Here is a 26,424-nt window from a genome sequence, read left to right on the forward strand (position 1 = left end):
ACACAAAAATAAGTCAACCCAACCCCCCACTCAAGTAATGAAAATTTAAATATTATATTCCCTCAAATTTATGTTCTGCTGCTTGGGCAGAAAGTCACAAAAATTAGTTTCCAGCAGAATTGTCCGTCATCTTGAACCGTAAAATTTCGTTCCAACAACAACAACAAAAAAGGAAGGACCTAGATAAGGTATTAGCCATGACATGAAAATGCTGCATTATTTCCATCTGGAAAGGTTTGTGAATTTCTGGTTTTGAGCCTGTAATTTTCAAGTGGCAGATTGAGGTTAAAAGAACCTCTCATTTAAATGTCACATTTGATGAATTTTGATTAAGTCATCAATCAAAACCCCGTTAGTATTTTTCTGCACAGCATTCTTCCATGAAGATAGGTTAGAGTTAAGTTAGGGAATGGTCGCTTGGTGAGGACTGGAGAAGTTTGGTTGTGTCACTTTAATATTAACCTGATCCCTACATAAGGTGCTGTGATGTTCTCGTGGTTTCCGCTCATTGGCTGTCAATTATTGGTAGTCCCTTCTTTATACTCTGTTAGCATTGACTGATCCTCCTCCATCCCCCCTTGAAAATCATGTCATCCACCCACCCATCCACCCAGGTGTCAAACAATGACGGGTCCGTAAAGGTTCGAGTTGATCTACTGTGTAAGAGCGTCAATTTTATGATCAGGGATGGGTGGTGACTGCTGCCGCCGAAAAAAGTTTTTCAGAGACCATGCAGTCTTTACAAGCACTTCAGTCGACTGTGACAGTGTAGAGAGTGTCTCAGAAATACCCTTAATTGCACCCTGGTGGGCGTCAATCTCAACATGCCCAATGTCGTCTATGTTGAAACGTGGTTCATTGTCATGTTCCATACCCTCGGGATTTAGTCGTTGTCCCTCAGGCGTTTTTCGTAAAAGTCCGCTTTCAATGCCGTCCGTGGCACCGTGCAGTGCGCATGCCTCACTACCTACGTCATCAATCCTTATCAGGTCATAGCTTATTGCAAGGTGATTTGGGTTGTCGTTCGTCGACTGGTTGTCATCTGTGATTGACCTGTCAGTGTGCAAAGTGCAATTCAGTCAGTGCGGATAAGAGGCTTAATCTTAAACTAAACTACTGCGAATTTGTGGCATTTACGTGTCATAAATCTAGCAGAAACTTGTGCTGTCATGACACCTAGGGGAGTTTTCTACAAATTATAGATTGACCCTCGACATTCTGCCAGATTTCTGATCCCTCATTGTTCATAGAAAGCGGTAGGGTTATAGCTGAGCTACGTGAAAGTTAAACTAGAAGAATTGTGCGTGTACAATGGCGTTTACAGGAAATTTGTCGAGAATGCACGGCTGCCATACTCTCTCTCTCTCCTATTGCATAGAGCATTCTTAGTCTCCAAACTGGCAAGACCAAGACCAAGACCAAGCTTGATTTCTGGTATTACCTCGGCGTTCTACCTCTTGGTTTCTCTCCACTGGATTCTAATGACTTCGTGCCTGAAAGAAGCAAACTGCACATTAACTAATACATGAAATAAGAAAATTAACCAACGTGACGTATGGGTATATATTTTTATGCTTTGCGCGTGTAAGCCTTGTTTTTTTCGATCCCTCGCTGTTTTCTTCAAGGCCCACTAGGCCACAAGTTCCCTGCTCGAATTCACGGATCTGCTTGGTAAAGATTTGAGCTCGGCCCAGTTGTTCAAAAGGCGGAGAACGCTATCAAACAGATAAATCACTATCCAGCGGATGTGGTAGCAAAACGTACTGAGCTATCCATCTGAGAGAGATCGATCTAGTGAATAGCGTTATCCAACCTTCGATTTACCAGGATCTGATTATGGATGTAAGCGTAGGTATTTTGTAACTGCTCGGCATCCTACTCGGGATCATTCAGGTTGCAGCATTACCGTACGCATTCGTAGATTCGTCACATAAAGATCTGGAGAAAGATACATGCTTCCTGAACAAGTCCCCATGGAACACAAAATTAAGAACTTTAATATTCTTTCGGTGTGCAGAAAACTCTGAATGAACTTGACTATTTGTCGATTAAATTGATTTCCTGAAATTAAATTTACAACTTACGCCTTCCAGCTGACTTCTTCGGCGACAGTGGTAGACTCGTTAGAGTGTTTGGCCTTTGTGGGGGTGTTTTCTTTTCATTCTGTGAAATTGAGGATTCAAACACAAAGTTTAATAGATGTGAGAAGTATTTGATTTTCAAGTTAAATCCCAAGGAATGCTTCTCTTTAAACAGCTTGAGGATCAGTATGGTTATCTCTCAATCTCTAAGCTACACAACAAAATAAAACTTGGTGCTTTTATATTTCTAGTAATGTACATTCTTTATTCATCACTTTTAGCGATCTTTCAAGAACCTCTTACAACAACAAGTTCGAGGTCCGTTCGGATTTATGGCTTAGGCGCGGGTCGTAAGTCCGAACGGAAAAACAAGGTTCTATAGTTTACGATATGGACCGACAAAACAAGGTTATTGAGATATTTATTATCTCTCTGGGTTGAAATAGAGGGGAAAGATTTGATCCCCATCAAAATGCTGAATTTAGCGGACGACAGAGTGAAATATGGCTGGCTGAATTGACCAATCATGGCGCAGGTACTAATTGAGAGATGAAAAATCCCGGCTACTCTTCGGCTTTCACTAGTCACTCTTATGACCCGCGTTCTGTTTAATTTAATGAAACATTTGAAAAAATGTGACTACCTTTACCTTTGGAGAGGAACTTGATGTGCTCTTTCCAGAGGATAACGAGTCGTTCCCAGCTTTGAGATTCTTTGTGATCATCGTTTTTCGACTGTTAACTGCAGGGGCTCTCTTTCTTCCACCGCCGGCCGATGCTATCTTTTTATCCATGGATTCTCCGACTCCGTTTCCATCGCTGCGATTCATCAGTTTGTCATCTAGTGACGAATCAGACATTTCGCTTTTACACTCCTCACTGCTTTGTGTCAAGTTGGAAAGTCCACGTGTCAAGCTAGCTTTCTTCAAAGAAAGAACCTCCAGCTCCAAATCATCCTTTACTATACTTGTCATGGCAAATTCCCTTTGAAGATTTGCATACTTCACTTTTATTTCAGTCAATTCTTCATCTAAATTATCCTTCTCGATAAGCACCTCATTTAAAGCCGCCTGTAACTCGGCCCGTTCTTGTTTTACTGACACGAGTAGCGTTGCAACAGTTTTCTTGTCCAAAGAAACGTCTTGTGTTGCATCTGCGAAGGAAAGCTTAAACTTCAAAGCTTCCAAATCGCTTTCAAGTTGTGCGATTGTCTCCTTCAAACTATTGACTTCCTCTTGAAGAACAAGATTTTCTCCGGATATGGCTCGTAATTCATTGAGGTAGCTTTTCTCTGTGATTTTTTTTACGTTTACTTTTATCTCGTTTAACTGTTGTTCGTCTTTGGAATTTGTAGCCCATTTTTTCAATCTGTCTTTCACTCTCAAATGTTCGTCTTCAAGGCTTACTAACTGCTGTACGCAGTGTTCAATACTCTCTAATCGAGATTTATCAGCGTTTGTGTCGTCAAGTTCTCTTTGAAGCCGTTCTTTCTCAGCCTCTAATAGGCCAATCTTGCTCTCCAATTCTTTTGTTTTCAAAAGAATGTCACAGAATGGTTCTTGGTCATTGTTAGCTGAATAAGGCCTCTCGCCATTTTCCGAATGGCCGTTTCTTTGCCCTTCCAAACTACTTATCTTCTCTTCCAGAGCAAACTTCTCCTTGTAAATAATCAACAGTTTTTCCTGCAAGTCAATGATCCTCTCCTTCGCCTCCGCTAGCTCCATCTCCAGCCGCACTGTTTCTTCGTAACAGCTGAACGAAGCTCTTCGTTGTCCGGAATTCCTCGGAGAAACTCGTACCGTCGAAAGCTCTGCCTCAAGCTTCGTGCTATCTTCGCGCAGTGACGATAATTGAGAACCGAGATTTCTTGTTTGCATATTCGACAGTGTGAGCTCCGCTTTAAGGCGCACAAGTTGTTCTTTGGCGCGCGTAAGCTCGGAGTTAAGTTTGTTGTTTTTCTTGCTCTTTACCTGATTTTCTCCATTTTTTAAGCCATCCTTAACCTCTTGCTTTGATTGTAAGCTGTCTTTTTTTAACGCTGGCAGTCCTTGCAAACATCTTAGACTGTTGATTTCTTTCATCATATTCTGTTTATCCACCTCGAACTCGTCTAACTTTTCCTGAAGTAGCTCCTCATAGTAAGCTTTGGTCTCCAAGAGTTCTGCTTCCACTTTGCTCAACCGAGCATCTTTCAACTTCAATAACGTTTTTCCTTCCTCGAATTCTTGCGTTTTTGCTTGTAACTGCCTCTCAAGAGTCGCCTTCCCTTCCATTACCGCGGCAATTTCGCGCTTGGCATTCTCTTGCTGTTCTTGCAAGCTTTCCTCCAGAGCAATTTTCTGATCAGTTAATTCAGCTTTCTCTTGTCGAACGTCACTTACTTCCATGTTCAACTTCCTTAGTTGCTCTTTCAATTTAATATTTTCCAAGGCAGAGCGACTTAATTGTTCTTCTAAAGATGAGCACCTTTCGTTCATTTGCGTTATGTTTGTAGTTAGTTGCCTCTCTCTCTCGAAGAGGTCTTCAAGTTCTTTTTCATGCATCTTGTTAGAATTTTCTTCATCTTTCTCTGGATCACTGTACTTGCTTTTCAAAGAATCCAATTCGTTCATAAGTTTCTCATTCTCTCGACGAACCATGGACAGTTCATCCAATTTTTCTTTGACAATACTCTCCCAAGAGTTTTCATCCATCAGAACTCTAAGTCCATCTGCAAAATCTTCGCCTTTTGCGTTCAACTGTTCTTTCATACTGTTCACCTCTTCCGCTTGGAATTTCGAATCTACCAACTCGCTGGCAAGATTTCTCTTCTCTTCACTGATTCTACCCAGAATGTCATCGAGCTCTGATTTCATTCTGGCGTTTTCAAGAACGGCAAGGGACCATTCTTCTCCGAGGCGATGGTTGATAACAGCTCTCAGAGAAGAAACATCATCCACGTTGTTTGACTGGGCTGCAAAAGCCGCCTTTTCCAGCGACCAAGATTGGTCGTCATACAGTGACGACGAAATCGCTTGAATTACTCCATCGCGGTCTGGAAATTCCTTTGTCTGATCTTGCAGAAGGGGATTCTTGAATTCATATGAATCGACCAAATCTGTTTGTGTACCTCTTTCACTTTGCGAATATGCGTCCTTTAGTTTCTTTAATTCTTCCTGCAACGCAAAGGAAAAAGCAAAATTGACTAACGCTGTCAAAGACCAATATTGCCGACAAGGCATTTTACATATTTACAAATCTTCCGATTTCTTTCCGGTTTTGAGAAGGGATTAAAACTGGGTATTATATAAGAACAGTGAAATTGATGGAAAGAAACTCTGGAAAGAATAATCGAAAAGTTAGAGAAAGGTGAGAAATGAAAGAAAAGCTAGGTTAAAAATCAATTTTCTAAATTATCGTGCATGCGCGAGAGGATCAATGTTCTGTCCGACCGCGCGCCGATTTCCCATGCAAGATTTCAAAGTAAAACATAAGGAACTGTCTCGCAAAGAAAGAGAAAAAAATTGAAAAGTTTAAAGAAATTTGTAAAAACTAAACAAATGTTGGGAAAATAAAACTCCAAACTTTTTGAACACAAAGCTTATTCAAGTAAGGGTATCCTGTTGATTGACAAGTTCTGTTTTGAGCTTTCCAAAAAAATGTATGCGCTTTTAAAATCATCGTGAATTACTGGATTGTTTAATTGGTTGTTACTCACGTCAGACATTTTGGTTTTGACAGCCTGAAAGCACACCACATGTGCATTCGTGTGACCGCTGTGTCAATTCGGGATTGTACTGGTTGGCTTCACTTCGCGTTGTGATTGGTCAAAACATTCACGCTCTCATTCAAATTAAAGCGTGTACTTTTTCGTGTACTTTGAGTTCTTACGTTTCTCGTTATATTTCCTTAGCTTTGATTAGTTGTAGTGAATAAGTATGTCTTGGATCGAGTTAAATGCGGTTACCTTGCCATAATTATTTTATTTACTGCCTTTTCTCTTGTTTTGTGGATAAACTTTTAAAACGAAGTCACCAGCCAAAAGACTAAGTACGCTACGGATGTAAGTATGAATAAACTATAATGCGCAGGGGAAGTTTTATTCACAACATTTCAAATAAACTATGATTCATACAAATATAAACAATAGACTAAGATTATGTTACAGTAATACAAGAATATTTCTTTCTTTTTTTATTTCCTTTGTTTTATGAAGGAACACATGTCATCAAAAACTATTTAACTAGTGATAACCCCCCCCCCCAAAAAAAAAATCATCCTTCTTGCTTAACCACAAAATGAAACCAAAATATTGAAATAAAAATGAACATTATAAGTCTACTTTAGCTATGTTTTTAAACGTGATACATTCAAAAAGTGCAAGAGTTATCCCATTGAATCTAAGGTGTGCTCGTAATAGGCTTTTGCCTTGTGTTTGTAATTCCATTTCCCATTCTCGAGCATTGCGGCACTCAGCGTGTGATACATCAGTCTTTTGTTGAGCCAGGCTGAAAGATCCCTCGTTAGTTGATGCTTGCATTTGACTCCAGAAAAAAGCTGTACTTGATAACAGTCATTTGCTCTCTTTGTGCGAATATACTTCAGAAAATAGCTGTGCTGGAATCCGTGGACAAACTCCATTTGAATGCAGATGCTGTCACAGATAGGTACGTGTCCCAATCTGTGACGAATTATGCCATGTAGATGTTGATTTTTCAAAGTCATCAGAGGAATTTGGCTTGTCTCGGAAATAGTCCTGTTAGCAGGTCCGGGTCCGCAATACGTGCGAAATAAATACAATCTTTTTCATTAGTGCCATCTTGTTTGCGACGTCTGAACTACAAAGGAAAGCTTCAAGCTTTGCGCGTCCTTAGTGTTATCCTTTCCCATAGCCTCCTGGGAGAGCCCTGATAAATTGATAACACCTGGTCTTAAATCCTTCCAAAAAAGTCTGTGTCATTGCAATTTTCACTTCGTCAAAAATGTTAGATACAACATTTATAACAGAAATGATTTCACAGAATTTTTTATAAACGACTAAAGAGTGACTTGGACTTGCTTTCGTTACACAGTCGTCGTAACGAGCGGAAGCAATCGATTTATCGTTGAAAAGGATTAACTGACTTAAAAAGTCCGCTGTAAAGTTATACAGTTGCCATGAAGACTGGTCTGTCAGATTCGTTTCCATCTCCAGCGATGGTAGTCTGTCTTTGCAATATCACAAAAGTCCAGTAGAGACAAGTCGCATCATGTGGTCTGCCTGGGCAGTCGATAAGTCCGGTATTGTTCCATTTGTCGTTTGGCTAACAGTATACGTATACGCTTCCTTCAAAACAGCTGCGTTATTGTGTTCTGTTTGCATCAGATCTCAACGTCATTACTGTCAAACTCGTTTGTGCTGTGGGAAAATCTGTGACAAAATTTTGTCCTATTCGTCATGATGAGGTCTTAAGATTATCTTTCACAGCAAATTCTAAGCTGGCGTCCACTTTGTCGTTAAAAGTACATTTCTGATATTGTCTCATTTAATGTGGCCACTGAGAGATGATTCAAGGTATAAGGATGGCTAGAATTGATGACCGCTGATCATAAACCAGGAGAGCCAGTGAGATTGTAAACAAATGAAATTACAGAAAGTTGTCATACCACTCACCTTAACAGACGTTAACTCAGATTTCAAGTTTTCTTTGTCGTTCTCCGACAGTTCGAGCTTCTCTTGTAGTTTGGCGTTGTTTTCCAACAGAGTTGTGACATTTTCCTGCAGAATGGTACTCCTGTCTAAGTTCTCGTCGTTTTCCATGTCTACTTTTCGATCAGTGTTTGTCATGTTGTAAAGCTGAAAAACCGAAGAGAGATCATCTTCTAGTCGTTCCTTACTCTTCTTTACATCACATAACGAAGTCGAAGTCTCGTTTAGTTTTCCATTCAGCTTCTCAGCCTCTTTCTGTAGAATCTGGATCTGTTTCCGCAGCGTTTCGTTTTCGTCTTGCAAGACGTCTTTCTGCTTTTGGATGACGTTACACCTCTTGATGACATCATTGTTTTCCAAAACCAACAAGGCGCCTTGTAGCGCTTTATCTACGATCACGTGACTGTGACAGTGGTCAAGAAGGCTGAGTGCGTCAGCAACATGTGATAGTTCTGCATTCTCTTTAAAATCTAATGATAAAATTTATGTAAGAATACTCTCGTACAGCTGTGTGAGACATTTGATTAATACGTGGTGAAAACAGGATCTACATGAGTTTCCTATTCCCGTTGTACTTCTATTTTTTAATTTCCTCTCGATCTGCTTCTGTTTGTCGCAATCTACTATGATTGGTGCGATCATGACAAGTGCAAAATGTCTGCTCTTAGTACATTTGGCTATTTAGAGTTATCTCTAGCATTGCACCTATTTTCTATGAGAATGCAGCTAATGTATTGTAAAATATCTTCAGACAACCGTGTAAGACAGTATGCTCTTAGCACTGAAGATAGCGTTAGGTGTACATCGTACGACAAGTTCTCTTCCATTCGCAGACATAGTAAAATGCTTCGTCAGAATATTAAATTCGGAAAAAAAATTTATCAAGACGAGACTGAAAAAATGTGAGAACATTTTCAGATACCCACCTAGCAGTGTGCCTTCTTGCTTTAACAGTTCTTGAATCCTTCCGTAAATGTCTTGCCTCGTGTTTAGTGGTGTGCTTTCATTTCCTACATCAAGCTCAAATACCTTCGTTAGGAAACCTAGCGCTTTGTCGTCCATAAATTTCTTAAGTGAAACTAGCTTGTCCCTTATATTGGAACTCTCTTCGCCATCCCCAAAATTTTGCTCAGTCGATAGGATAGAGCTTTCGGTACTCGTTTCGGAACACGGAAGAATTTCGCAAAAACCTGTCGATGCAACAACCTTGTCATCATCAGTTTTATTCGTCATGTACAATGAAACTTCTTCAGAGGCACTCAACAATCTTTTATCGGCATTTAACAATTCTTCACATCCAACCGAACAATTCAGACTTCCACCATCCTCCAACTTTTTTTCTCCTTTAGAATTCATCTCATTCAAATAACTTTTAAGCAGGTCTAAAAGCAAGTCTGTGTTTTCCAGAATTTTGCATTTTGTTGCAGCCCATTGGGCACAGATATCCTTGAGACTTATGTCGTTTTCCGAGAGGTGATGACCAAAGTCTAAGGGCAGATCCCTCAGTGCGTAAAACAGCTGCATAGAGATAATATCTGTCAGAAGAGTGCTTCTTGCTCTGAGCATGTCTTCTTGTAGTTTGCCTTTTGCCTTTGTTATCTGACTTTGTAGGTTTTCTGTTTGCGTTTTCTCTTCGTCTAATCTGGAGTTGAGATTTTTGACGTCGCTCTCCAAACTAGATTTCTGAAGAGGGAAAATAAAACGATAGGTAAATTTGTGAAGTTCACACAATTAAGAACTCATTTTTTTTTTTTTTAGTGAAATCAATTTTACTTGTTCCGCTCTCAAACGTGAAGCTGAGGCGTGTCACCTTCCCTTTTAGCAGAGCTCGCAGCGAGCGGTGAAGCCCCATATCTATTTGTTCATTTGAAAAAGGTTTGGAACAGAATAGTAAGCACGCGCACAACACAGATCGAGTGTACGTCACGTTTCGGGTGTAAAGTTGAAGCTGCATTGCGATAGCTTATCCATAAGTAATTTCAGCGACAAAAAGAATCGCCTTGAATGGAAATAATTATAACATAATAGCTCGCCAGAGTAGACATACACCAAATAACAAGGAAGAGGCCAAAATGGAAAAGGTATGATTAAAGATTGAGAACACTGACACGGATTTACAGTCTGAAGGCCACCACTACTGAATCAGTTGTCAGATCACGTCGTTATCACCAGCTTTACGAGCAAATTTACGAAACCTTGAGGCTGCAAAGAGTCAAGCTTTGTGCTTTACATCTCCAACTTTTCAAACCATTTGAAAAACAATAGTCATCCCAAACCAGACTAAAGACGTAAAGTAATAATATTATCTACCTCCTTTTCGTAGAGACTCTTTACAGATGCCACCACTCTGTCGGCCTCTGCTATGGTATTTGTCACTGTCATCTCCGCCTCGTGTTTAAGTCGGTCTATCCTGTTTTCGAATGTTTGCTTTAGATCCTCAAGATCTTTTTCTTCAAGGAAAAAGTTTCAGTTAAGAAATGGTTATCTTAGCTTCAATGTTATGTTTTTAAGCACTCGTAACTATTATCTATTTACAATTAGAATCCTTGAGATAAAATTATTCCCGGTGTAGTTAGTATACGGGGCACTCTAGCACACAGCCAATCAGAGAAGAGATTGGGCGAGAGCTTGAGCCATCTTGGGTGTCAATGATTGGTTCGCTGGTTAATTTTTAGCACGTGGTACAAAACACCTCTCTGATTGGCAGAGTTAAATTGTGCTGAATGAGAAACTGGCTGAAGTTAAATAAACGTTTTCCGAGTTTACCTCTCTTATCCACAATTTTCGAGAGATCTTCACTAAGTCTCTTGTAATCAACCTGCAATGTAAATAAAAGGTGGAAAAGAACTTAAGAAAGCTCTGCATCGACGCGAGAGAAAGTAAGAATAGAAAATGACCTTACGTGACGTCTAAAGAGATTAAGGATTTGTTGTTGATGAACATGGAAACACATTAAGAGACGACAATGAAGATATATCATTCAAAAGGTTGCTTATCGGGTCTTGATACTGAGTCAGGGAAAATTAGCCCAATAGAGCCGCGAAATGCAAGTCTTTGGAAAGTTTCCCATGATCTCCTCCCCATCCGTACATCTTTAAAACATTGGATTTCTCATCTGAAAAGTCAAGAACTCTTCAAAGAACTTGGAAGGTCAAGCTAAAGGATTTGTAACCTACACGTTCATTAAGTGTGCACCACAAAAAAATTCTCGTTCAATGGCGACTACGTTCTCGTACAAGGTAAAGTTGACGTAGCGCGCTCTAATAGGCAGTTTTAACTTGTCTCAACGGAACAATACACCAACGCATATGATTCTTTGTAACATAACTCTTACCTCAACGTTAATGTAAGCAGTATTTGTGATCTTCATTGCTCGGGATCCAAAAAACAAAGTACTTTTAGTCTCACTAACGTCACTCATGGTTGGAGAGACACACACCTGACACAATCATAAATAGTATATTTAATGAGCGCGTCATTTCAGTTTCACTGTTAAAGGGAAATTTGTTTTTGTTCAAGCCATGATTTGTAAACCATAATATGACCTAAGAAGGTTCTCATTAACATTGCAAACAGTGTGCTCGTGTCTATCCATCCTACCATCGCCGACTTACTCACGTAAAGAAGGCTATACAAGGACTCTTGAATGACTTCTAATCACAAAATCACTTCACATCAGACCTTTATCGATCATTATCGAAATTCTCCTATCAAACATGGAGAGGCTCCGAGCGATTTCAGACGTTCTCGTGTAATTTAGGACGGTTTCGCCTAATGTAATCTGTGCGTAAATTCCGTCATTTGCTTTGATTTAATACTTACTACTAAACTGGTTTTGCAGTTTCCACCCAAACTTTCCTGAAGGAGCCTTGTTAGAGTAGAATTCCGGAATGGAACATGAGTCTTCTTCCCTTCTGCCAGTGCCTGGATGACATTTCTAAGAGCAATTACGGTGGAATAAAACTTACTCCAAGTTTTATTAAAGTTTAATCAGAAAGGAATCTTATTCAGAACAGAATGAGTAAGATGAGAGTGAGGGTAACCTCTCTTTTTTCGAGAAGATGTTCGCTTTCGGAGCACGATCGAATATCTTCCGAGCTAAGTCGAGAGAAGCACGAACATTTCAAAAGTTCCACGTTGCTTGTCGTTATGGAACACGACACGTCATCGAACGACACCTCCGATAAAAAGGGCAGGCTCAACCAGCTTTCGCAAACACGCTTACATGGAAAATTCTATATTTTTCGTCTAACATTGAATAACTTAGCTATATTAACAAAGAAATCCTCACCCCAACTCAAGCAGCGACAAGTTAATATGTTGAGCTTCACTTAGTCTTTCTCCCTCCGCCTGGGTTTTCTTGAGTCGCTCACTACCGGCCAAGTCGCACCTAAATGTACAACAAAGTGTTTTTTACTCAATAAGCAATATAGAGCGCTTTTTGATTCAGTGTAGTAAGAAGTTATCTTGATGGCCAATCAAAGCAGAGATATATGAGTCATAAATATGAGAGAGAGAAACTAAGAACTCAAAGTAAATTGCCTAAAACGCGGGAAAATGCGAAAGTCGCCATTGGTTTCAGTTCGTGATTGGTTGAGAAGATGGAGCGAGTTTTGTTGACCATTTACAGATCAGTGTAAGAAGAACCAATGCGAATTTCACAGAGATGTGTTAGTTTTGATGTTCCTTCATCTGATAATTAGATTTGTAAATTAAGTGCTCCATCCGGTAAAAATCACGTTTTTTAAAAAATCATAGCATCAAAACAAAAATCACAATAAGAAATTGAATTACTGTAGTATACATACAAATAAATTCGTCCTCTGATAAGCACATCATCATCAAAGGCCACCATTTTGGCGAACGAATCGTCTTCCGCGTCTTCATTCTAAACCAATTACGAAAGTCTGATCTTAGTAGAGTATCGGTAGTATTTATGCTTGCAAAAAAATACTCACAGATTATTGCAAATTCTCGTGGATATGTTGCATATAATTTATTTCAGAACCAGCTGTTAAGAACATGATCCTGATAATTTTTGCATCGTGACTAAAGTTATCGCAATAGAAGCTTTCAACGCAATTAAAAATTAAATCACCCACATTTTCTTCAAACCAGATATTAATTCAAGTGAACAGTCCTACCTCTTCGCTAGCCTCAGCATCTAAATCTTCTCCTGAATCCTGTTTAGGAAAAGTAGAATGTGTTCACTTGTAAATGTTAAGTATTTTCGATATATGCCATCATCTGAGAAACTGCGTACTCACCCCTCCAGATCCCTCTACACATCAAGGGTCAGATGATATCAAGTTAGGGGTAACGTTGGGTTGGAAGACAAGAAGATGTGCAATTGCTTAGAAACTGACATTAAATTACTAATGGTAAATTACAAACCTCACTGCTGCTCTTACTCGGTACCAGACCATCCCGAGAATCTCGTCCATTTGCACCTATAAAATGATATTTTGTCCCTTAATTACTTGTACATGATTAATATTAGAAAGAAACATAAATTACAAAGTTTCGTTTTGTCCGACTATAAAACCTTGCGCCAATATTGAGACATGGTCTTGTATGTTTTCTCGAGCTTTTCACTTAAACTACTATTGTGTACTTAAGAATTGGTTGGATCAATCTTAGTATCCGAGTAACTGCACACCTACCCCTCCCCTAACCCAACAAAAGTCAACTGATAACAAGTTAAGATTAGTGTTAGGTTAAAGGAAGGGTAGGTGCGCAGTTGTTCAGATACTGACATTGATCCAATTGGTTTATGCTTATATCGAGGTATGGACACAAGTGGGAAGGTTTTAAGAGCACAATAGAGGCGTAAGAGTGGCTTGAGGCAAAGCTGAGAGCAAATCTAGCATTTAAGAGCTCTTCAAACTTTCCAGGTATATACAATCATTTCGGCCTACGCAGAGCTAAAAGCATGAACCAAAGTGATTCTTTCTTGGACAGTCTCTTGGACTCATTGGTCATGATAAGTCAAAAAAGCTGCAATGGGGATTTCAGATCTTGTAGTAGTGATTCCGTGACCTCTGGCTTTCCTTACGTGGAGAAGAATGCAATCTTACCATGTTTAGCAATTCCTTCTGCGTTCATCTTATTCTTGTTAAGAGTTCTTTCAATCGTCAACTGACAAACAGAATGGGACCTGTAAGCAAAAGAAAACCACTTTTCGTACTCATGCGTGGTGCCATCATCTATAAACGACCATAAATTCGATACCACTAAGGTGAAACAAAATAAGTATATAAATACATAGCTTCTACCCTATTAACCGCTGTTATCTTACCGCTTCGTTTTCCTAGCGATCATTCTCATACCTGAATCTGCTAAAAGCCGGCTTTTCCGTTAACAAACCCATGTCAGATCTTAATTCACTCCGCCAAATCACTCACAGTGTCTAAAGACCAAATTCGGTCACGTGATTTTAAGGATCTCTCATTTGATGATTATTGATTCTTTAAAATTACTCAGTTTGTGCTAAAATGAGGATTTTTGACTTGTGGAAAATGTTAAAATAAAAAGTATAAACCTTTCCCGAGTTGATAACCCGATCTATCGATAAATTCCTTTTGACTCTTGCAATGAACTTAATATCAACAAACGAAGGAATAGAACTCATAGTGAGTGGTACCTGCTTGAGTTCCTGTTCATCTTAGTTTCAGCAAATACGAGTCTTTTCTTTCCCACGGCTAACAGATGTAACACTTCTGAGGGGCTTCGTACCACAAACTCCGAAAGATTCTCTACATAAACACCTGAGGATTGCAAACACAAAATTAAAAAACGTTTCACTTGAAATTCGACGTCAACGTCATTCGACGTTAAGTCTGCGAGCAGGCCTGCTCGATGGCTATTCAAGTTTCTTTTTTAAGTCTTTTAGAGCTAGTTTAGGGAAACCTGATGAGCACTGGATCACAAAAAGTGTATCTTCTTCGATGTATATGTCCACAAACCTTTAACTGGGTGTTCTCTCAGGCTAAGTTCCACCTTGTTCGTTGAGTTGAGAAGGTCGTATATTTTCTCCTGGTAAATTTGCAAGTACGACATTGTTACCTGCAAAGTAACACCGATATTGTCAATTCAAGCAAATACATCTTTTTTCATTAACCAAAGCAACATAACAATGCTGGGGCAAACTGTTGTCAAGTGAATGTTGTCCGAAGCCTTTTGCTGTAGGCTACGTTCTGAAATCAACTTTCGTTACTTAAATCAATTTATCTGACTAAGAAAACCATTCTGGTCCATTAGGTCACTCTGACTCCTGAAATTATCACTCAATAAATATTAGTGTTTCCCGCGCTAATGAGTTTCCCGCGCTTTGGCGCAATTTGCCTTAATTGTCGTCGATATCTCATTGGCCCATTAGGTCACTCTGGCTTATGAGGTTACAACTTAATAAATATTACTGTTTCCCGTTCCGTGCTTCCCGCGCTAATGAGTTTCCCGCGCTTTGGTGCAAGTCACCTTAATTGTCTTCGATATCTAATTGGTCTACTAGGTCACTCTGACTTATGAGGTTACCGCTTGATCAATGTTACAGTCACCTTGTAATCATGATAATCATCCTTTGTGATTCGTTTGAAGCATCTTTCAACCACACCAGCTGTTATCCCATCAGGTGCCATCAATGTATGGGTCTTACCTGGAATAATGATGAGGGCACGTCTATGAAAATTGTAAATCTTATTTCTACAGCAAAGACACGGGCATAGCAAAGATTTTTAAAAGGGCGGGTTACGGTTACGAATTACGTGCACCTTACGTGAAGTACCTTATACAGCTGGTCTACCCTATGAGTCAGCGGGCTCATATTCACGCGGTGGTAGAGACTGGCATATGAGGAATCTAACACTAGATTAGATTTATGCCATGCACATTCTTTGTATTCAAGTGTTTTTATCACCTGAATTATCAGGCTTGTATGTTGTTGACCAAGAGGAAAATCATTTCCTAAAGGGGAGGGGATACGAGCACTATCGAGTTTTCCCCCACCCCTCCTCTCCCAGTTACACCCCTGAAAGAGGACAAGAGAAATTCAAAATTCATACCTGATCCTGTCTGTCCATACGCCATGAGTGTTCCATTGAATCCATTCAAAGCAGCATTCACCAGAGGTCTGCTTATGGTACTGCACACCTTGGAAACAAGTTTTTGAAGATCGTGTTTAACAAGTTTTCAAAAACTTTTTTTGAATGCTAAAGATATTTTCTATCTGTATCTCAAAAAACAAAATATCAGCTGTATCATGTTTAAAATTTAAACCAAAGCACCTCTGGATTTGTGGCCTCCTTTGGGAAAACATGGTCAAAATTAAAAGTCTTCTCCCAACTGTGCTTGGGATCAGTGACATGGATCTGAAAGTGGAAAGTTAAAGTGTTAACAAGTTTGTACTTTTATTGACTTCAAAACCTTAAAGAATGGGCTGCTTTTTCTGCATTAAAGTGCCATATACAGCAAATTTGTGACCTTGTTCCACACAACTATGATACAGTTTTCACATAGAAAAAAGATGTTTGATATAAATCAATTTTCCTGAACATCAAGTCCCTCTTAATTTTTTAAGTTAAAGGCTTTCTTAGGAAAAGGACAATTTCTTATTTTTCAGTTGCTGCAGACTTGCATGGGTAGGTTTATGGTGGAGGTTCAGATCATCCATTTATGTTTTAGCCAAATTTACAGCATCATTCAAGTTTATTTTTCTGCTGTCTATCTCCATTAAGACCTTATTCTTTTGAAGGCCAACTAACCTCCCACATATTTCTATCCAATATCCAGTGTTAACCACTGACCTACAACACATCCCATCCTTCTTTACTATAAGGTACTGGTTAACCCTTTAACCCCTCAGAGTGACTAGCATCTAATTTCTTGTTACCATATCACCCCTGAATGAATCATTAAGGTCACAAGAATAAAGAACATGATCACCAACTATAGAAGCTTTTGATTGTTCAACAGATTCTCCTTGTCAGCACTGTAGAAAATGAATAGTAAACAGTTTGAAGTACATGCGTACTGGTGCTAAGGCATAAAGGGCTAAGGCTGTACTCATTCCGTGAGTCCCACACTGCTGAAGCTAATTCTGGTTTCTGTAGCATGAAACAGCTGGTAGTGCTGATATCCTCCCCCCCTCTCCCCCTCACCCCCTCTCCTTGGTGGGATGCTAGTTCATCACAGACTACTCCCTCAAATTTTTCTCAGGATTCCCAAAAGTTCACCAATTTTTAAATACACTTTTGGCTAAAGACAAGAGAGACACTCTGAAGACTAACTATGAGAGTGAAGTGTCTCACCCCAAAGATACAACACATTAACATAACAGGTGTCAAACCCAAACCACTTGGCCCAGAGCCCAGCTTGAAAACTTAAAGCCACAGCATCTTCAATACTTTAAAACTTTATTTATTCAACCAATTAATCATTATGAAGAGTATCTCAAAGACCAGTAATCATAATACTTCAGAAGTTCTGTATACCATTGTTGGTCCATCAGGTTGACATAAGTTTCAAAATTTTTGCATGAATATGCAAAAATCACTTTGTATGTTGCAAATTTCAATTGAACACTCAAAATGTTTAGAGAAATCACCCTCAATTTGGAATTAAAATAAATCCTTCTAAAACAAAAGGAAAGACTACTCAATCCATTGAACTAATTTCGAAGTTAGAGTCCATCCAAAGACATGCCACAAAGTTCTTCTTGTGTTTGCCATTCTCAACATCCATAGATTAGAGGACACAACTCCAATCACTGAAAATTCTACCCATCACATATTGGCACAAATTTTTGGACATTATATTCTTCTACAAGGCTATGCTTAACTTTGTCTCTTTAAATGGTTCTGTATTACCTGTAAAGTGTGTTGCAAGAACCATGCACTACACTAACGCTGTCATCAAATTTGTTCCGAAAAAATGCAAAACTACTACCTATCAAAAGTCCTTTTTTATCAGAACTTGTCAGATTTGGAACAACTCAGCCAGTATCATTAACATTGAAACCCAAACTCTGAACTCATTTAAGACCGTAATGTTTAACTTCTATTTGGCCAGTTTACTTCTTCCTTACAATCCAAATAATCCCGAAACCTTCAAGTCTATTTGTTTAAAATATAATACTGTCCATACACTAAATTTTAAGATTACTTGCTGCATATAGATTGATAGCTTCTTTCCTCCTCTCTTCTTGTCTTATTTTCTTTTATATTCTGGGACCTCTGTAATTGGCTACGCTGTTGCAGTGTCCCTGCCATTTTCTCTGGTTTTCTTTTTTTTTTTTTTTTTTAATCTACTTATTTTGATTGTTGTTGTAAGGCAAAGTTAATAAATAAATAAACAAATAAATAAATAATTGGTACATGCACATGGTAAAAATGGCACTAACTGAAAATCTCAAGTCATATCAGATATATTTGAGATTTCTCTCATTTAGAGGGATTAGTGCATCAAAAGAAAAGTGTGCATTTTTAAAAATTTCCTACCCAAGAAAAAATTATCACTTCATAAAGCTCATCACAGATGGTATAAATTAGATTTTCCTCTATATTTTATATCAAAGTTATGTAAGTGAACTTTCAATCCCATTTTTGCTTTAACAGTTCATCTTATTTCTGAGTAATAGTGGACTTTTTTGGTATTTACATAAGATAACACGTAAACATCTGAATTGTCACCAGCATGTTTCCATGATCTCAAAATAACACCCCAATCAACTGTTGATGTAAATATCTAGTAAGCTCTTTTAAAAACTTTCAACAAAACGAAAGTGAAATGTTTTAACTGAATCGCCGTGATATCTATTGACATAGAAGGTAGAAGTATCCTGTATGAAAAAGTTGTAAAATCGGATGTTGCTGACGCAGTTTTCAGATAGTATTTAGTTCTGAATACCATGAAAAAAAATCAACAACAATGACGATTCTAATTATACTACTGTTAATGCTGACAATCTTCCTTGTGCTTACAATACGTCAAACGGGAGATTAGCGCTCATTTCACCCCTGTAACGAGCAGAATTCTTGCCAGTTTCGTCGATTTTCACTTCAAACAAAATTCCCTCGGGCAGACGTTTTGATAAGCACTTCCAAATGTACACAGCAATATTCTCTGCTGTTGAACACACATCGCTGAAGTATGGTACGTCCAAGTCAAGATTTTTATGATCCAAAGGTTCCAAAACGCTACCCATGTGCGTTTTTAAGTCCGTCAAGTTCATGACCATGCCAGTTAGGGGGTCCACTGGTCCACAAACTGTAACCTTCACAGTATAATTATGCCCGTGTCCGTTCTTGTTATTGCACTTCCCAAATATTCGTCGATTCTCTTCGTCGCTCAGTTTCGTACTGTGTAAACGATGACTCGCACTAAAAGTCTCTTTTCTCGAGATGTAAACCACCGGATGTGTATTTGATTCCTTTCCGTTCATGAGTTGATCGCTTAGAGCCATTTCAAGCGCCAAGAATTACATATAACCACAAAGAAAGACTCGAACACGATGGAAACTACACAATTCGCCTCTGGCGAGTTCCTCTTCAAATAACTGCCCGCTGACCAAATATCTCGTTCACACGCGCGTGACGAACATTATATTTCAGTCATAAGTCTATATTGATTGTTTTGTCTCGTGATATTTGTTTTGGCTGAACATGTTGCGTTGTGAATCCAACCATGTAATTGTCACGTATACAAGACAGGCTTCTGCTCCCATGTTTTAGAAATTTATTTTATGACTATTATGCTGTCTGACCCGAAATCGCACGAGTTTGAGAAAAAAAAACTGACCTGACGTCGTCGACTTACGCAGAAGTGTCTTCACAGAATCTCGCGCGTTCTCGCGGGTCGGAAACTCACTCCTCTCGAGGGTAACATGTACGTGCAACTCAGTCAGAAATTGAGTGATACCGATTTTAGGAATCATTACCTGTAAATAAGAAAGAGGTGGCATTTTACACTCACCTTCGAGGAGAGCTCTTCAACATTCACAGCAATCTGATCTTTCCGACTGTTTTCATTCGGTCGAGGAGGACGCACTCGGACGAAAACTTTCACTCTTCCGGAATCTGTGACGCAAAAAAGAAAAACTTGCATTGTCACCTTCGACTACAGAAACGATCTTGGCCATTTTTAGTGCTTTATATCTGACTTAAAACTATAAACGATTATTACTTACACTGAAAAATTAGACAATAAATATAGCTGAAATTAATCATAGTGACGCGATTAACACATCAGATGAACATGGTACTGGAAGTAACATTTTCCATTTTTTCAACTGCAACTTTTTTATAACAAAATTGATCCAAAATATCGCTTAGTCATGCGGTAATGAAACTGCTCATTTCTAAATTAGTGTTCGTGCAAGACAGTCAAACTCCCAACAAAAAGTGATTGTCAATAAAACGATATTTCGTCAAAAATCCGTGAAAGAAAATACAGCAGTCCAAAAGAGTTTTTAACAAATATTATAGTTTACACGGCAACCAGGTGAACGATCAGACATGATTTGATGCTACTCTGGTTTACAGATTTAATGAATGTAACCGAAGAAGTTACAATTCATAGACCCAACGTTTCGACACTCCTGTCTAGTGCTCCCCTAATGAAGGTACTAGACAGGAGTGTCGAAACGTTGGGTCTATGAATTGTAACTTCTTCGGTTGCATTCATTAAATCTGTAAACTAGAGTAGCATCAAACCATGTCTGAGTTTTTAACATGTGTATGATAACCAACTCAAATCGATGGGTGAATTTTAAGTTTTGCATGTTTTCACAAATGGCAATTTCGTTCGCTTACCTCTTCCAACTTTGATGGTTGAACACTTTTCACCTTGGTTATCCCCCTTTCGCGGTTTCATTTCAGAATAGTGATCCACTCACAACATTAAAGCTTTGTGCTACTGTAGATTCTTCATTACTAAGCTTGAAAATTGACTTCTACCGGCATTTCAGACTATTTAGCGACCCGGAACCCTAAGGAAAGGAGTCAATAAATAAAATGTTAGATCTGGGCCGAACTTGAGATGTACTTTGTGAATACGGCGTCAATTGTTAATATTTCAACTTGAGTGGCTGCTCATTCAATACTCAAAAGTGAGTCCTCAGGATATTGACAAAGTGTCGCTTAATGCGGAGTTTAATTTTGAAAATGAGGTAACCTGAAATGACATCTGATCGCATTTTCAGGCCCCGTCAAAACACACTCCCTCCAAAGATGAAGGTAATTGGAAGAAAACTCTACAGATAAAATATTTCGTGCAATACCACGTTCAATATTAAGTTCTCGGAAATTGTAATCGCAAGGACAACGGTTTGTTACTTAAACGCACAATATTGTCACAAGTGTCTAATAGTAGGTGTAAGTTTTTAAATATTACCCTTTTCCGATTGCTAGTACAATTGTTAAGGAAATATCTAAATTCGACAAGATTTTAGTCTCTAGAGAAAAGAACTGTCGTTAACCACACAAGATGGGGCAATTTTTCCCAGAACTAATACAGTAACTGCATGTTGTTAAACTCTTTCAACTTAATTTTGCTGTTGAAAGGGAGAGCCATTTGAATTAAGTTTCGCGAAGGAATTTCTTTTAAATCTTCAAAACTTTGTAGTTTTATGTTCCAATTATACAGGTGTTTAACCTGAAATTGAGTTTTTAATTTGGTTGTAAAACTGTGGCGCTTTAATTTAGTAGGAAATTTCCTCCCATTGATAAATCAATAAGACACGCGGTCCGGGGAGAAATTTTACGGAGGGCGACGGAACTAAACCATTTTAACCGTTCCTATCGAAAGTTCCAAGGGAAATTTCTCTTCTTTTTACCCGGCACAGCGTTCTTGTTTGGCGAGAATTTTTTCGGCCACCTACAATTTGTCGCTGGTCACTTATTAATTAGAAATTGGCCGAATAACTTTCATAAACATGAACCGGTACTGATAAAAAACCTTAGACAGAACATTTTTGTTCTTTTAGGATTGAAAGTTTTTGATACCGTTTTAGAAAAGAAGCACTTATTTGGATGAAAGAAATCCTCGCCATTTAGACCATATGTTCTCGCTGGTTACGAAGTTTCAAACCGTAAATTTTTACCTCAAGTAAAGCGCTTCAGAAATATAGCTCAACCTGTTGGCTATAAGGGATTATTTTCACGGATAACAAGAAAATCACAATAAAGAATAAATCATGAACACGAAAGATAACTAGAGGTTAACACGAACGCAACAATCGAGGAGGTCGATAGAAAATTGAATTAGAGTGTATTATATTGAATATATTAACAAAGTACTCAATATCTGTGTATTACTTTAGTACAGTACCCCTTAACTACTTTTGACGAAATAATGGTGCGTATATGCGAAAGGATACTTTTTATTGTCTAAGTTCAAGCAGTTCTTAATCATTTTGAAATATATTAATGAGAAGCGTCGATTCACCTCGAGAATTTGGTCAATGCGTTTTTCATTCGATCGCAGGTATCAAATAAACCTTGTTACAAGATTGAATCTCAGAACGTCAGTGATGTCACCTAACACAGCGTCCATCTGAAGTTAAATACGTAGTTTTATGATTTGTTTCGACAATCTACATCGATTGTACTTTTTTTCGCTTTCCTCGCAGAAATTATGAGATAACGAGCTTTGACAATTGCGGTTCATAGCCTGACGGAGAAACCCCAAATAAATAAATGTGTGTTGATTTCCGGAGAATTCGAACAGAGGCTGTTTTAGAATAGTCCCTGAGTAAGCTGGGAAATATTGATTGGTTAACCCAGTGAAGTATATCGAAAGAATGGATTTTTTTACGGTTTATAAACTCCACCCAAAGATATCATCGACCGTTTACAGTGCACATGAATAAGCTGCTGGTAAAATAACAGTTATCATCCGTTGATAAGTTGAAATACCTTCATTACACTTGAGCGCACATGTGATTTCAATCGTCCTTTTGCCCTTCTTGTTATGAAAAACGAGTTCAGACTAGCTTAGCGAGATAGCGAGCGCTTAACAACAACTTGAACGACTCTTTTTAGTTGAAATACGCTTTTTTTAGGGAACGATGGCGTAACACACTCAGACCCAATGGTAGATGAAAATTGTGGTAACGTCAATTTTAAATATAACTTGTGTTATAATGCACAAGCTTCAGAACAAACTCACTGTTAGCACTTAAGTATTTATGTAGTCGAGATAATTCTGAGCAATATTTCGTATCAAAGTGCAAGTTATCTAATTGTACAATTCACTCCATTACCATATTCGAAAACCTTTTTTGATTTTCTGGCCAGATTCGACTTTAATAATGTTGAAATTGAGTAAATTATAGAGACATTCCGTTATAACCGCGTATAGCAGGTGTGTTGAAACTCTTTACGATTGGTCGGAAAAAAATCGGTCAACAAGAAACTGGCGGAAAGACAAAAAATCCGAGCAAAAGGCTTGCTCTATAAAATTGCGCGAAAAGAGTCAGTTATTTTAATATTGTGGAAAGTAAATTTTAACATAGAGAAAGCCAAGTTCTACTTCAGTCGTAATATTTGCCATCAGACGTAAATGGACATAGTTATGGCACTCAAACTTTTAACTAATATACTCTATATGACCGCTACCCCAATTAAACTCCCACCGTGTGGACCAGCTAAATAAGGAGATTTTCTCAGGTCAGCGACATTTTTAAATAAAACAAAAAATTTGTATCGGACCGAAAGCTTTCTGAAATTGATATGTTTATACTGACTACGCCATAGCAAAGGTCGAATTCAAATTAGGTGACAATTCTAGGTCATAATTTTTCTTGACAATTCTGTTTTGCCGGTAAAAATTTCAATCAGATGAAGGTTCCCTGTTTTTGCTACCATTAACTAATTAAAAATTTCGGTTTTGTGAAACAGGGTGGGGTTAACTAAACAGTTTAAACAAACGCTGACACACGCTCCTCAACATGAGCGCCGGGATAATTTTATTTAAAAAATTGACATAAACAGTCCAATGCTATTTAGAAACTATCTGTGCACTTTATGCATCACAAAATTGGGTCGAAATCACAAGCAAAAATGTCTCACTCCTGATTTTTGGTGAATTGGGTGAGGTACTATGACAGGTGTGATGCTACCATCAGCAAATTCAAGAGTATAACATTTTCGGGGGTTAGATTAATTATTTTTTACGACTTTGGGATGCGTTTGGAGCCTCCAATATACTCAATAATTTTCCTCTGCTTCGTATAATTTTCTTGCCATTTCTATACCTCTTTTCGATGTGAAAACTTCATGGTGACACCCCTCGTTCCCTTTCTATCGAAGAGTAAATTTACAAATTTACCCTCGCAACCTTAGGTCGTTTTAAGGACGACTTTATTCACCTCTTAGGTAAATGTAACTGATTTTCTGTCCATTCATCATGTCAGTAGACGATTTTTTCTCTTGCAGATATCTCTGCGTCTCCAAACTGGAGGAAAAAGCATACCAGAACTCAAAGCGCGCGAAGTACTTTTTACGACTACAAATGAGCAACGGTCATCTGATGTCCACAAGTGGTGACAGAATACAATTGTTTCCTTACGCCGCCCCCCCCCCCAAAGAAAGTGACTGACATCTCATGATTGTCCAAGCAAATATCAAAGCTTGAATTGGTTTGTTACTTAAGGGCAAACCGCGGGAATGACGTGGAAAAAAATAAAAATAGATTTTGAAAAAATTGATTGTCTTCTGAGAAGTGGGACACCTAAATAGCTGTCACCCTCGAGAGTGATCAGATATCTCGCCGTGACAATAAGTTAAGACATTCACTTTATTTGGTCAAATCACATCGGTTGATAAAATCTACATGCAGGTGTTAGTGCGAGCAAACAGTAGATTTAATTCAGTTTGCAACTGAGCACTGATAATTAGACTTTTAAGTATTTTTTTGATGTTTTAGTGCAGTCACAAGGAGTAACTAATTAATAACAGGAAAACATTTGGATGACAGAAATAGTAAAATTCCTCGAGAGAAGAATCAGCCCTCACCTGATTCCATTTATTCATATTAATTTTGCAAGGTAAATAAGAACTTTGTCGATTTTTTCCAAATTATAAAAAGATGGGAATCTCAATACAACACTGTATTTTTAAATACTTAACAGGCTGAATATCAAAATGACTGAGATGATATGTAGGTGAAACTGTGCCGCCCGAGTGGGAAATCTGAACACGAACTGAGCTCTTCATGGCGCCAACTCTCGCAGCTCTCCCTGAATTTGCCATAAATTTAGTTTTACCTCAAAGGTAAATAGAAAAAATGAAAGCAGCTGACAGCAGACACAGAGTTAGACAGATCTCATCAACACGGATGCGCTTTAAGTCAAAAGTTTGGAAACAAACAAGATATTTATACATCCGCAAATGTCTAAAAGAACAATGAAATACATGTTGTTTTAGTCAATAATTTTTTTTTTTACTTTTTCCTCACAGGTTCCAGGTTTTTCTTAACTATGGGCGTTATCTTGTGATCCACAAATCCAGACCAAATTTACATGTAATCTGACAAAGCAACTTCGTTAATATATGAATATATATATATATATATATATTCCAGCACTGCATACAGTCAACGGATACCAGTGAACATATTTACCGTAGAAATGAAGGGTCGCACTTTTGAGCGGAAACTTTTCGCTCATACTCGTGAGAAGAAAGCTAGACAAAAACATTCCTCAATCACTCTAACCATAAAATGGACGTGTAATTTTATGATGACCCATTAGGTTAGATGCCCGTCTGATGAAGCGCGACGTCGACATTAGACGTGAACAATCTTACCTTATCTGTAGCGAAATCTGGAAACACTCGCGCTGAATACTGTAATGAGCCAGGCAAGCTGAGATTGACTCAAAAATGTTTCCACCGAAGCCTTAATACCCTTTGCATGCCATGTCTTCTCAATTTTCAGCCAGCAAGCGTTTCCTGTTGCATTTTTTTGAGTTGTGTTTTTGGAGTTCTGTAGTCACCCGTATCGGCGGGTGGCAAAACCCACCAAAACCATCAACAAGTGGCTTATTAGCCGCGCACAGCCTGGAACCGGATAATGACGTTATGGTTATCGTGTGATGAAGGTCAGTTGGTATTCGTTTACCAGTTGAACTAAATCTTCGACGCTTATCAACCCGACAGTTTGTATTCAGGCATAGGTGAATTCATTGTCCTTTGTGTAATCTAAATTATTTTAAAATGACACTTCTGTGATTCTTCTTGATTCTTTTTCGAATGTGACGTTTCTAAAATTATCAGTATTTGATGTGTTTTATCTCCCTAAGACTTAAGGCCGATTTATCAACGTGAGGTTCACGTCTGTGAGTGCATTTAAACTATGGAGGTTATTTGACTAAATTAAGCCTTTAGTGCTTCAGATTATTTATCACAAGGCCATATGTACTTGCCACAATATGGCGCAAATCACAGGTGTTGTCTCGAAACAACCGAATGAGGATGCAAGCGCGTAATTTTTTGTTAGTGGTGTTTTTTTGGTAGTTTGAGTTGTGGTCGAAAGTGGTTTAAACAATTTTAGTTAGAATTAAGAGTTAGGATTTATCATAGAGAAAATACTATAAATGTTGTAGCATCAATTCCCTGCCCGGATGGAGTTCTAAACTAAATTACATACAAACTCGCGATTAAAGTCGGGTTCTGTTTACGGT

General features: G+C 38.4%; 1 protein-coding gene across 2 annotated transcripts; it reads right to left on the bottom strand.

Moving 5' to 3' along the window:
- On the bottom strand, nt 1-25,905 carry LOC131794120 (uncharacterized). Of its 2 annotated transcripts, none has more exons than XM_066164090.1 (23): nt 25,550-25,905; nt 20,555-20,730; nt 19,716-19,819; nt 16,031-16,114; nt 15,809-15,896; nt 15,305-15,402; nt 14,714-14,813; nt 14,392-14,515; nt 13,826-13,905; nt 13,143-13,198; nt 12,893-12,931; nt 12,557-12,636; nt 12,040-12,138; nt 11,571-11,685; nt 11,083-11,187; nt 10,515-10,566; nt 10,059-10,198; nt 8,675-9,431; nt 7,713-8,218; nt 2,731-5,235; nt 2,085-2,163; nt 1,442-1,493; nt 1-1,053 (listed from the first exon to the last, which is right to left on the bottom strand). In XM_066164090.1, the coding sequence occupies exons 2-23, from the start codon at nt 20,613-20,615 to the stop codon at nt 654-656; spliced, it is 5,724 nt and encodes a 1,907-aa protein (XP_066020187.1). In that variant the 5' UTR covers nt 20,616-20,730; nt 25,550-25,905; the 3' UTR covers nt 1-653. The 2 variants fall into 2 exon arrangements, with proteins under 2 accessions (XP_066020187.1, XP_066020184.1); XM_066164087.1 differs by lacking the exon at nt 25,550-25,905 and adding an exon at nt 22,658-22,741.
- Nucleotides 25,906-26,424: the final 519 nt, after the last annotated feature.

The sequence above is a fragment of the Pocillopora verrucosa genome, chromosome 1 (genome assembly GCF_036669915.1).
Source record: "Pocillopora verrucosa isolate sample1 chromosome 1, ASM3666991v2, whole genome shotgun sequence".
Taxonomy (NCBI): Eukaryota; Metazoa; Cnidaria; class Anthozoa; order Scleractinia; family Pocilloporidae; genus Pocillopora; species Pocillopora verrucosa.

Excerpts from the sequence above, each read along its gene's own strand:
- LOC131794120 (XM_066164090.1), bottom strand. The coding sequence starts at position 20,615 with ATGAAACCGCGAAAGGGGGATAACCAAGGTGAAAAGTGTTCAACCATC. Across the intron at positions 15,403-15,808 it reads GTATGGACAGACAGGATCAG|GTAAGACCCATACATTGATG; the intron begins GTATGAATTTTG and ends TCATTATTCCAG. Across the intron at positions 12,139-12,556 it reads ATCAGAGGACGAATTTATTT|GTGCGACTTGGCCGGTAGTG; the intron begins GTATGTATACTA and ends TTGTACATTTAG.